The 12428-nt window shown below is 34.1% G+C and overlaps 1 protein-coding gene across 2 annotated transcripts; it reads right to left on the bottom strand.

Moving 5' to 3' along the window:
• Window positions 1-4001: 4001 nt before the first annotated feature.
• Window positions 4002-12164, bottom strand: fez2b (fasciculation and elongation protein zeta 2b). 2 transcript variants are annotated; one of them, XM_048207718.1, is made up of 9 exons: window positions 11847-12164; window positions 10812-10920; window positions 10367-10483; window positions 9787-9928; window positions 8034-8299; window positions 7561-7636; window positions 5159-5224; window positions 5019-5046; window positions 4002-4226 (listed from the first exon to the last, which is right to left on the bottom strand). In XM_048207718.1, exons 1-8 carry the CDS (start codon window positions 12071-12073, stop codon window positions 5036-5038), a joined length of 1014 nt encoding a protein of 337 aa, XP_048063675.1. In that variant the 5' UTR covers window positions 12074-12164; the 3' UTR covers window positions 4002-4226; window positions 5019-5035. The 2 variants fall into 2 exon arrangements, with proteins under 2 accessions (XP_048063675.1, XP_048063674.1); XM_048207717.1 differs by lacking the exon at window positions 5019-5046.
• Window positions 12165-12428: the final 264 nt, after the last annotated feature.

Here is a 12428-nt window from a genome sequence, read left to right as displayed (position 1 = left end):
TTTCTCAGCTTTTTATTAAAATGTTGATTTATTTATGAAACTTACCCACATTCAAGTGTTGATAAAAAGAATGCATGAAGCTAGAGACAGAAGCAGAGGCTCTGTTCTTTCTTTTCATAACTTGCATGTATAGATATTCATACAACAAAATATTATGGGGGCCATTACAGTTTTGTGAAAATTATCAAAAATGCTGGCGGTGGCTGGCAACGTTTAATAAAATGAATAAATAAAAAAAAATGCTGGTGGGGAAAGAGTTAAATCGATTTTCATTTAATATATTTTTTATCATTTTTTAATTTTGCTTTAAGGCTTGATTCATGAAACATTAAGAATAAAATTCTTAACCATTTTATTGTTTTCCAACAAGAATAATTTATATTCATATAAAAAAGGGCAAGACTCTACAGGTAAAACCATTGTTTACTTTTCTATATTCTGAAGGTTTTTACAAAGCCATTTGTGCATTAGTTGCCTGAATTTTTTATTCATAAGAACATGGTGACTTTTTTTCTTTTCAGTTTTCTGGCTATAGACAGTATTTTCTGATTTATGGAGGGATAAAAAGAGATAATTAAATGTTTTCACAGAGAGGATTTTGAATATGTCGAACAATATCGAAGAATTTTGAACCTGGCTTGATTCAATTTTCAGATTTCTGTTTTGGAAATGAATGCAAATTAGTGATTTTTTATTTTTTTTTATTAGATAATACCTCATTTGCATATTTAAATATAACATTTCAGAATCTTGTAATACAAAACTATGGTCTTAATGTACCAATGAATCAACTGGGGTCATACGGTGATATCCCTGACAGCAACATAGTGTCGGCCCAGATCCAGCCCACATCTGGTACGTGGATTAGACGCGGACCAGATGTGGGCCGGATCTGGGCCAAACTATGTTGCTGTTTGTTAATATGTTAACATTTTACCTGGTTTATCTGTGGCATCTTAAGAAAAAAAAGAACAAAACTTAGGAAAACTAAATTTAGGACTAACTCTCTCTTGTCTTAAATCGCCAAAGGTATGAAGTTCCTTTAATACAGTGGGTCATTTCAATTATTTAACATAACACAAGCTGACATACATTTTACAACTGCAAGATTCAATCAAGCAATTCTCTGTGTCGTTTCACACACTTTACATTCAAAAACTGGATTGCATGCAATTTAAACTGATTAAAGGACAAATTTATTAAGATTTAACAGAGTAAAGATAAATTTGTTGCATTAGACAAGCAACCGCATGATAAGGATACTATACAACTGGACATTCAAGAATTACATTCTACAATTATTTTCTTAAAAACATTTTCATGAATCCGGCCCGTGAGAGGCACTCAAAGACAACTTCTTCACTGAAAGACACAAATGCACAGCAGGTTTGATGAACAGAACAGATGTGTTTATTTGAAAACTGCCCTGCTACATACAATGCATTATAAAATACTAATTCAAAAGGATTGTTAATGTTGCATTAAAAATAAGGTACAAAATTTCATGCATCCAAAAAGGCAGCGTTTCATTATTGCTTGTATAAATATATAATCTCTAGTTACTATAGTACGTGTACCCTGATTTACTGTGCACTGCTAATGTTTCTCAGAATCAGGCCACGACAACCTGACGACACAAACAAGAGCTGTAGTTCAATATATAATGCAAATGTCGTGTTTTGCAAAATCGTTCCCTTTTAGGTCAATTGAAAGTGCGTGCAACGACTTTTTCGTTCTGAATGCTTTACAAACATGAAAACAACATTGACTCTTAACGCGAGGACGCGTGTTCATCTGGGACACGAGACAATAAAGTGCTTGACTTGCATTAACATGCAAAACAGCACAACTGACTGATGAAACAAATGAACATCCTACAAGTGGGTTTCCCCCACAGAACAGACTGATTTAGACCGAGACATGAGGTGTTTTTGTCCTCACATGCAGAAATTGCCACCTGAGTTTAAAGGATTAGTTCACTCAAAAAATGCTGTTCCAAACTCTTATCATGGAACACAAAGATAAACGGCTATCAAATGACTTCAGAAGATTTGGAATATGGCACATGATCTGTACGGACCTCTTTTATGATGCCGGAATATTTTTCACCTTTCCCTGGAAGAAATAAAGGTTTGGAATGATATGAATACATGACAGATTTGTATTTTTGAGTGAAATAATCCTTTAAGGTTGTGCATCTGCGGGAACACAATATAAACTCAATCTCTCCATCAAAAACAACATTCTATGGAAACTTGTTTCTGCCATGAAATAAAAAAATGTAAAAAAGGTAATTGCGACTTTTTAATCTCACAATTCTGTCAGAACTGCGAGATATAAACTCAAAATTGTGTTATAAAGTAATAATTGTGAGTTATAAAATCAGAATTGCAAGATATAAACTCACAATTGTGTTATAAAGTCAGAATTGTGAGTTATAAAATCAGAATTGTGAGATATAAACTCAAAATTGCGAGTTATAAAGTCAGAATTGTGAGTTAAGGTCAGAATTGCGAGATATAAAGTCAGAATTGCGAGTTATAAACTCAAAATTTTGAGTTATAAAGTCAGAATTGCGAGTTATAAACTCAAAATTGTGAGTTAAGGTCAGAATTGCGAGTTATAAACTCAAAATTTTGAGTTATAAAGTCAGAATTGCGAGTTATAAACTCAAAATTGTGAGTTAAGGTCAGAATTGCGAGTTATAAACTCAAAATTGTGAGTTATAAAGTCAGAATTGCGAGTTATAAACTCAAAATTGTGAGTTAAGATCAGAATTGCGAGTTATAAACTCAAAATTGTGAGTTATAAAGTCAGAATTGCGAGTTATAAACTCAAAATTGTGAGTTAAGATCAGAATTGCGAGATATAAACTTAAAATTGTGAGTTATAAAGTCAGAATTGCGAGTTAACTCAAAATTGTGAGTTAAGGTCAGAATTGCGAGATATAAACTCAAAATTGTTAGTTAAGGTCAGAATTGCGAGTTATAAACTCAAAATTGTGAGTTATAAAGTCAGAATTGCGAGTTATAAACTCAAAATTGTGAGTTAAGGTCAGAATTGCGAGATATAAACTCAAAATTGTGAGTTAAGGTCAGAATTGCGAGATATAAACTCAAAATTGTGAGTTATAAGGTCAGAATTGCAAGATATAGTCACAATTCTGAGAAAAAAAAAGAATCAAGTTTATATCTCGCAATTCCGACTTTATAACACAATTCTGAGTTGTGAAAAAAATTCAGAATTGTGAGATGAAAAGTCACAATTACCGTTTTTTTTTTTTAATTTAGTGGCGGAAACAAGCTTCCAAATCATTCAGCTTTTACAGTCACACATACAAAAATATCACCTCCGATAGGTTTCAACAAAGACTTATCAGCCAGAGACAATCATTCATTCTCGTTACAGGACCTCAGTGAAGACAGACAGACGTGTTTATCTCTTTATAAGTGTCTTAGCTCTTCATACCTTGTTCTTCCTCCACTCCTGATATCTCACATCATCACAGATTTCACCTCAACTGGGAGCAAACACGTTTGCTCCTCCTCATCTGAATATTAATACTGTCATAGAGATGTTAGAAGCACAAACCCTAAAGCTGGCCAAACAGAACAAAGACCATCTAGTAAGTGGCAATGAAATTAAGTATTATTATTATTATTATTATTATTATGTTGTTTATCAATAAAGTACCAGTCAATCTGCTCAGCTGTGACTGCACGATTTCATCCCGATATGATTTTACAGCTACATAAATAACCTACACAAATATTTTTCCCTGCCTTTGCTTTCAAATCATAAGAAAGCCACCAGCAGCTCAAAACTTCCTGAAATCTCATTTCATCTAATGGAAAGATCACAAGAGCGAAATCCTGCATCTAGATCTGCACTACAACAAACTCATGTGAATATGACGCAAACATGCATGAGTTATGACAGCTGCACTGAGATGAAAAAATATCAGCTAGAGGAAACTAGTTGAATCAAGTTGACCATGACTGTAATGTGAACTGCATTAAGGAATAAACTAAATACTGCACTCAAGCTCACACACAATAACATCTACACAAACACATTCAGACTGAGAAATAAATGCCACTGGCGGGGTAAATTCTGTGCATTATTAGAGAAGAACATCATCTGGAGAGACGCAGATGATCAGATGTCCAATGTACCGATGATATTAGCTGGTTTTCAACTCTGGAAACTCTATGTGGGACACAACACTGAAACAACAAACATGATTGGATAGATTAGTTAAAGCCTAATATATTACACTAGCGTTCAAAAGTCTGGGGTCAGTACGATTTTCTTTAAAGAAATTAATACTTTTATCCCTCGAGGATGCATGAAATTGATCAAAAGTGACAGTAAGATTTATTTATATGGTTATAAAAGATTTCTATTTCAAATAAATGTTGTTCTTTTGAACTTTCTATTCAAAAAAATGTATCACATTTTCAACAAAAATATTATGCGGCTCAACTGCATTCAACATTGATAAAGCAGCATATTAGAATGATTTCTGAAGGATCATGTGACACTGAAGACTGGAGTAATGATGCTGAAAATTCAGCTTTGATCACAGGAATAAATTACATTTTTTAAATATATTAAAATACAAAACAGTTATTTTAAATTGTAATAATATTTCACAATATTACAGTTTTTACTGTATTTTTGATCAAATAAATGCAGCCTTGGTGAGCAGAAGAGACTTCTTATAAAAACATTTTAAACAGTAGTGTATATTGTTGTTTTGCTGTATATTGTGTTGTAAATAATGTTTACGAACACAGCACAGAGGAGACAACACACACCACAAACACAGACAACAAAAACATATTCTACACATGTGTGTCTGTTTACTTAGCTACAGTTTGGAGAAAAAATTATCTGCAGAAGTGAGGTATATCAATATTTGGATGTCCTTATTTGGAATAACAAATTATAAATACCTTTTTTTTGTCGTTTGACTCTATAGTCAATATAATTAGTGTTATATGAAATCAACACACCTCTGTCTCCTGATCTCTCACACCAGTGCTAAAGATCAAATGCAGCAAGAGCAAAAATAAAACATATAAAACACACAAATGATCAATGAGGTTCAGACTGACAGTGATGGAGATTGACGAGTGTTTGAGGTGTCTGATACCTTTGAGGATGTAGTCGGTCAGAAGAGCAGGAACCGTGTCACTGTCCTCACGCATGGCATGAAGAACTGCAGAGAAACACGATTAACATGTACAACAACACACACATGGACTCTCTTTAAATCTGCCATTAATATTATCATAACATTTAATACTTTTATATCAATGCATTAAATATTGAAATTGAATATTATATATTACACACAGACTAATACACACTGCCCTCCAAAAGTTTGGAAACGCTCTAGAAAAGTGGGGTTTTGGACAATATTGGCATTAATCCTTTTTAATTTGTGATAATTTTGCACTGATAAGGGACAACACAAACTACGAAAACATATTTTATTATATAAACAGTTTATACAAAGAAAAAACTTAAATTTTCGATTCATCAAAATATCCACCATTAGCAGCTATCTGACCTAAACTGGGTTCTGATTGGTTCATTGTATTCTAAACTTAATTGGCAATCAATTGTTGAAGCTATTAAGGTGTGCTGACCCAGAAATCTTTTACAAACCTGTGCCAAGTTTAAACCAGTAACCAGGCATCACAGCTGGCAAAGGGGCATGTCTGACTTTTTCCATTATTATGTAATTAAAATGAAAATTATTATTGCTGGTCTTCAATGATAATGTCAAGTTACTAGGGGTGTGATGAGACGGGTATCTCACGAGACGAGACTCGAGATTGAGTTCAAGACGAGACAAGATTTTTACACACTATTTTTAAGAAATCCTCAATGGCGAAATACATGACTAGAAAAAATATTCTGCAGGTGTATTTGAAATGTTTTAACTAATCATCTTGTAATGAATGTCATTCAGTTCTACTTTCTGAGTATGAATTATCATATGCAGTAAAAGACAATACTCAAGTACTGTAAAAGGTTCTGCCACTAACTCAGCTGACGGGCTTCTCTTCTGTATGATTTCAGTCTCTTCAGGCCATACTGTAGATGATTTATGAGCTTCTACAACTTTTGACCTCCTAACTGAGCTCCTTTCCACAAACTGATCATAGAAATAAAAACAGTATAAATAAAAATGGGTAACACTTTACAATAAGGTCTCATTTATTAACATTAATTAACCAACATCAACTAACAATGAGCAATATATGTGCTGCTACAGTATGTATTAATCTTTGTTTATGACGTTAGTTAATAAAAATAGTCATTCATTGTTAGTTCATGATAGTTCACAGTGCATTAACTAATGTTAACAAATGAAACCTTATTGTTTGTGCTTAATAAGATTAAGAGAAAACTGTTATTCATTTTTATGGTAACACTTTACAATAAGTGCAACCATAATCGCACTATCAATATTCAAAGTGCAAATAAGACCAAATTTTTCTTTGATACAGAGCTAAGAGATGGTTACAACTACACTGCCCAGCCTAAAATAGCTTTTATATTGAGAGATATTTACATTCATCAGGGAGCCGCCTTCGAAATGCGGGGTATTGAGATCGCGTTTGAATGCGCGCTCGCATTTACTTTCACGATTGCGCGTAACTCTGTAAATATGGAGCGGCGGCGACCGTTATCCAACTGAATTAAATGTTTTTTATTTAAATACAAAGCAAAACGACAGTGGAGGCGTAATGTAAACGTAGTGGTGGCATATTCTTTCCTAATCATCCTAACACTCTGTCATGGCAACATCACGAGACTACTTTTCGCCTCGACGAGAAATCTCGTCACATTTTAGTCTCGCGAGATCTCGTGACGCGAGATCTCGTCACACCCCTACAAGTTACTGTAATGTATTTGCACCAAAAAATAAGGATTTATGCTGATATCGTCCAAAACCACACTTTGCCAGGGGTGTTTCCAAACTTTTGGAGGGCAGTGTATAATTTTATATTAGTACCAGTCAAAAGTTTGGAAACATTACTATTTTTAATGTTTTTGAAAGAAGTCTCTTATGCTTCTTTCAGGATTCATTGATGGAAAAAAAAAAAAAAAAAAAAAAAATTCTAACAATATAAATATTTACTTTCACTTTTTATCCATTTAACACTTCCTTGCTGAATAAAAGTATTTAATTTATTTCAAGAAAAAAAAAATAAATAAATAAATAAATACTGACCCCAAACTTTTGAACGGCAGTGTATATTGTTACAAAAAAATTCTATTTTAAATAAATCACAGAAATAAATTATATTTTAAAGTATATTAAAATAGAAAACCATTATTTTAAATTAATAATAGTAATAATAATTTCACAATGTTACTGTTTTTTCCCCTGTATTTTGGATCAAATAAATGTAGCTTGATGAGCATGAGAAACTTTTTAAAAAAGATTTAAAATAGTAACATTTCCAAACTTTTGACCAGTATTGTATATATAATATTAAGTAATATTTCTAAATTGCACACATATTCACGTTGACTCACTCTTGGTCAGGATCTGCAGGTCTTCTACAGACGGCGCTCCACTGCTCCTGTCATACGGGATCACCGTCGTCAAATACTGAGACAAAGAAAAAAGCGGTCAAAAATCTAAAACATCAAAGTACGTTTTAATAGATAATTTAACTGATTTTTCAACAATGAAAGAACGAACAAAAAAATAAGAAACAGTTATGTTTAACATCTGGGAGACAGACTTTTATTTACATTCTCTGCACTAATTTTGGGGGAAATAAAATCAGTGGATTTCCCCGGAATACATTTAAACAAGGTAAAATGTGTAAAATGAAGCTGCAGTTGTATTGATATATGAAAGCAAGATGAAGTTAATTAAAACATTTGACATGTGTGGGGTTGTGTAGAGCTTTGACAATGTTCCAGTCCTACAGAAATCTGTGGAGATTTCTGTGTAATTTGTGTGGGCTTGCTAATGAGAAGTTAGTAATTATCATCCTTACGGTTCCTGGCACATGCGAGCGGTCGGATCTCTGCACTCCTCCTGTGGTCTTTATCTTCCTCTTTTTCTTCAGCAGCTCTCGATGCTCTTTCTGTCGGTTCTGCACGTCGATGATTGCCGAGATGAACGTGTTCTTCACCTCCTTCTCATAGTCCAGCTCCTCCCTCACTGCCAGCTGATCGATCAGCTCCTCTGAGAATCCACGGATCTGTCGCTCCACCTCCTCGAGACGCTCCAGCAGCTCAGACACACAAAGACCACGCAACCCTGAAATACAGATGTTGAGAAAAAGTCTGCATCATTCACAAACTGGCACAAGCTTATCTCCATTTCTACAGCACCATTATTTCATAACATGCTAATTTCAACACTCCAGTTCTGTGTGAACATCTTCCGACATAACAGCCCTCAAAAAACAGTTTCCATTTTACATGTCAGCAAAATAAACTAAAATATACCAGAGAAATTTCTAATTTCTTCATACTGACACAAAAATAATATGCTAATATACATGCAAAGTATGCAAGTTAAAGGGTTAGTTCAACGAAAAATTAAAATTCTGTCATTTATTACTCACCCTCATGTCGTTCCACACCCGTAAGACCTTCGTTCATCTTCGGAACGCAAATTGAGATATTTTTGATGAAATACGATGGCTCAGTGAGGCCTGAGCAATGACATTTCCTCTCTCAAGATTCATTAATGTACTAAAAACATGTTTAAATCAGTTCATGTGAGTACAGTGGTTCAATATTAATATTATAAAGTGACGAGAATATTTTTGGTGCACCAAAAAAAAATAAAAATAACATCTGATATAGTGATGGCCAATTTCAAAACACTGCTTCAGGAAGATTCGGAGCGTTATGAATCTTTTGTGTCGAATCATGATTCGGATTGCATGTCAAACCGCCAAACTGCTGAAATCACGTGACTTTGATGCTCTGAACCGCTGATTTGACACACTGATTCATAATGCTTCTATGCTTCCTGAAGCAGTTTTTTGAAATCGGCCATCACTATATAAGTCGTTTTTTTGTTTTTTTGGAGCACCAAAAATATTCTCGTTGCTTTATAATATTAATATTGAACCACTGTACTCACATGAACTGATTTAAATATGTTTTTAGTACATTAATGGATCTTGAGAGAGGAAATGTCATTGCCGGCTATGCAAGCCTCACTGAGCCATCGGATTTCATCAAAAATATCTCAATTTGCGTTCCTAAAACAAAAAACAAAGGTCTTACAGGTGTGGAACGGCATGGGGGTGAGTAATAAATGATATTATTTTAATTTTTGGGTGAACTAACCCTTTAAACATTTGTATAATTATTAGCAGAATTCAAGTAAAACAAGCTCACAAGCATTTCTTTAAGTGCTTCATAAAATTACTTAAGGAATTAAAAATAAAAAACATTAAGAGCGGTAAGGGTTTTCTATTGTTGTTAATTTAGAAAGACTAGTATTGTTTCATTATATTTTAGTATTGATCCAACATCCATACTTGATATACATACTAGTGAAGCACCGAAATGAAAATTCTGAGATGAAAACGAAAACCGAAAATAAAGTGTATTTAATAATCAATTAATCATGCCATGTGACCAATGACCAATATCAGAGAACCATGAACATGTGAATGCGATGTTAAATCATTGATATATTATTTAAAATCTCAAGAGGTAATTTAAGGTGAAAAAGGTTCAGCTGACCAAAAAAAAGTTGTGAATACACACACATGCTGTACTTACGTTCCTCGCAGCTGCTGTTAGACGTAGAGTGTGCGAGTGTGTGTAACTCATGTGACATCATGGAGAGGTCAAACTGAGATGGACTCTCATGTTCCTCGTCATCTGGAGACTCCTGCATGATCTCTTCAATCTCCTCTATGACCTGATTAACACACACACAGGTTATGGAGATCAATGCATAAGTCTGACTACATCTGTCAAGTCACCTTTATTTATATATTGCTTTATACAACACAGATCGTTTCAAAGCAGCTTCACAGTGATAAACAGGAAAATAACAGAATCAGCAATGCAAACTTCAAATATATGTTTGAAATATGTGTACTATGTGTAATAGTTAATTAGTTATAACATGAGTTCAATTCAGCTATAAATCAGCAATTTGTGACAAATGTTAAACAGCCGGATACCACTATTCAAAAGAAACTCAAACTCAAATGTTTCGTTTTAAATCTACTGCTGTAAATACATTTCTATGAGGGTCATTGTGAAGGTATAGCAAATATCATTATGAAAACTTTAATTGCACTCTATAACTGGCCCTCACTAATATAATCTCAAAGGTGTTGAGTGTGTATACCTGTTCTGCAGTAAACAGCGGCTCCTCGTTCACACAGGAGATGATGATCGTGTGCATGTCCATCTGATCCCTGAGCTCCTCGTCATCAGACACATCAAGATTACGGACCTCCACCGCCTAAAAATAAACAAACAAAACACACACACAGGTTTGTTTTGCTATCTTAGTGAGGACATTGCATAGACTTCCATTGATTTTATATCAGGTCAATGATGTTTTCACCTAACCCAACCCCTACTCCTAAACCTACCTATCACAGAAACATGTGCACATCATTAGATTTAAATGAAAATGTAAAACTAGTGAGGACCAGTCAATGTCCTCACTAGTGGGTTGTGAAATTATTTCACAATGTGAGGACATTTGGTCTTCACAAGTATAGTCAAAATGAGCACACACACGCACATAGTGTGAAAGGACACATGAACGGATGGACAGATCTCACCTCCTGAGGTCGGAGGTTTAGTGTGGGCAGGTGTAGTGAACGAGTGTGAGAGGTTTTCCAGTCCACTGGCATCACGTTGCCATAGTTCTCCGTCAGAGCATTCCATATCCTGTGAAATAACAAGAAAACAAGAATTAGACAGTATCTACAACCTCTCATAAGGTTTATATATGCAGATTATATATATATATATATATATATATATATATATATATATATATATATATATATATATATATATAGTGAGAATATGAAGCTCACACATGAGGAGGAGAAAACATCTCAGTTTTATTCAGTGACTCAAATAGAGCAAAAATATGCAATTTGGTGCAGATGTTGATATTTTTTATACCCAACAAGTAAGATTCTGACAGCTTGTAATGTAAATCAATGTCTTTATTACAGTATAGCAGACTACTTACACAAAATGCATATAAATATCAGTTGTCTCTCTGTATCTGCCAATAATATGTCTAAGTAAAATGGTATTTAAATGCTTAGTTTTATTATTAAAGCTCAATGCAATACAATGATGATTGAGAGATGAATAAATAAAAGCTCCTCAAAATGCTTCATATTTGATGCTCACATTTTAACATTAAAAAAAAGATGGATAATCATGGATAATCAGGTAAACATAAGTTGCTTCAGTCCAGTAAGTGTTCGTCTCAGAAGATAAGTAACTTTTATATTGTTAGTAATGTTTACTTTACAAAAAAAATCATTGAAGATTTCACTTTTTTAAAATTATGACACTAATAAAACCTTTACAAAATACAAAAATGATACTCAAAGGTATTTCCAAGAATATCATGGTAACGTACTACCATGGTAAATCATGATACTTTATTTAAATGTAAACAAACAAAAAAAAAAATCACAGCTAATAATATGAAATCCGACCACTAATTCCATACAATATAGAGTTAAGTAATTAAAACGGCAGCGAGTATATTTATATAAACATTTATAATATAATTATATTTAACATATTTCACGTTATACTCCTATTTTGAGTGTGTTTTTGTCACTCACTCGTCGTCGCGCAGCAGCTCGTGCTCACTCACTGCGCGCACAGAGACGCTCGTGCACGAGCTGCTGGAGTGAGGGAAGCTCGCGCTCAGCGTCTCGTCGAAGGATGCGAAGCTTTGGATCTGCGGTGAATTCTCCGGTGCCGCGGCCCAGCTGGTGGTCGAATCGGCCGCTTTGAATTCGTTAAAATCCTCCCAGTCTTCATCAAGCGGAGCGCCCGGGGCCGCCATGACTGTGGCGGACGACGGGACACAGAGAACGCGCGCGCGCCCTAGCGCTAAAGGACGGAGGGGGCGGGGCGACGCTGCCACGTAAACACGCGTAATCAAAGCCGCTTTCAAAAACGTACTGTTACTTTTTATTTACTTTTGATAAAGTTTTTTTTTTTTGCTGTGTAAATCTTGTAATTATTATCTTATTGAGTTAAAAATATGTACTTATTAGTAGAATACTATATATTTTTTATAATTATTGAAAGTACACCACCGTATAAACCTAATTAAATCAAAATAAATAACTAGTTAATAAAAAAAATTCAAATCGCGTCTTAATGTTGTGTCGTAATATAATATAAAAGTAATATTC

The sequence above is a fragment of the Megalobrama amblycephala genome, linkage group LG11, assembly GCF_018812025.1.
Source record: "Megalobrama amblycephala isolate DHTTF-2021 linkage group LG11, ASM1881202v1, whole genome shotgun sequence".
NCBI classification, from domain to species: Eukaryota; Metazoa; Chordata; class Actinopteri; order Cypriniformes; family Xenocyprididae; genus Megalobrama; species Megalobrama amblycephala.
Note: the sequence above shows the minus strand (reverse complement) of the source record. Positions and strands in the feature narration are given on the sequence as shown.

Coding starts and splice junctions, on each gene's coding strand:
- fez2b (XM_048207717.1), bottom strand. CDS start 12,073: ATGGCGGCCCCGGGCGCTCCGCTTGATGAAGACTGGGAGGATTTTAAC. Junction 10,484..10,811: donor TAAACCTCCGACCTCAGGAG/GTGAGATCTGTC, acceptor GTTTATTTTTAG/GCGGTGGAGGTCCGTAATCT. Junction 5,225..7,560: donor CCTGCAGATCCTGACCAAGA/GTGAGTCAACGT, acceptor GTTTCTCTGCAG/TTCTTCATGCCATGCGTGAG.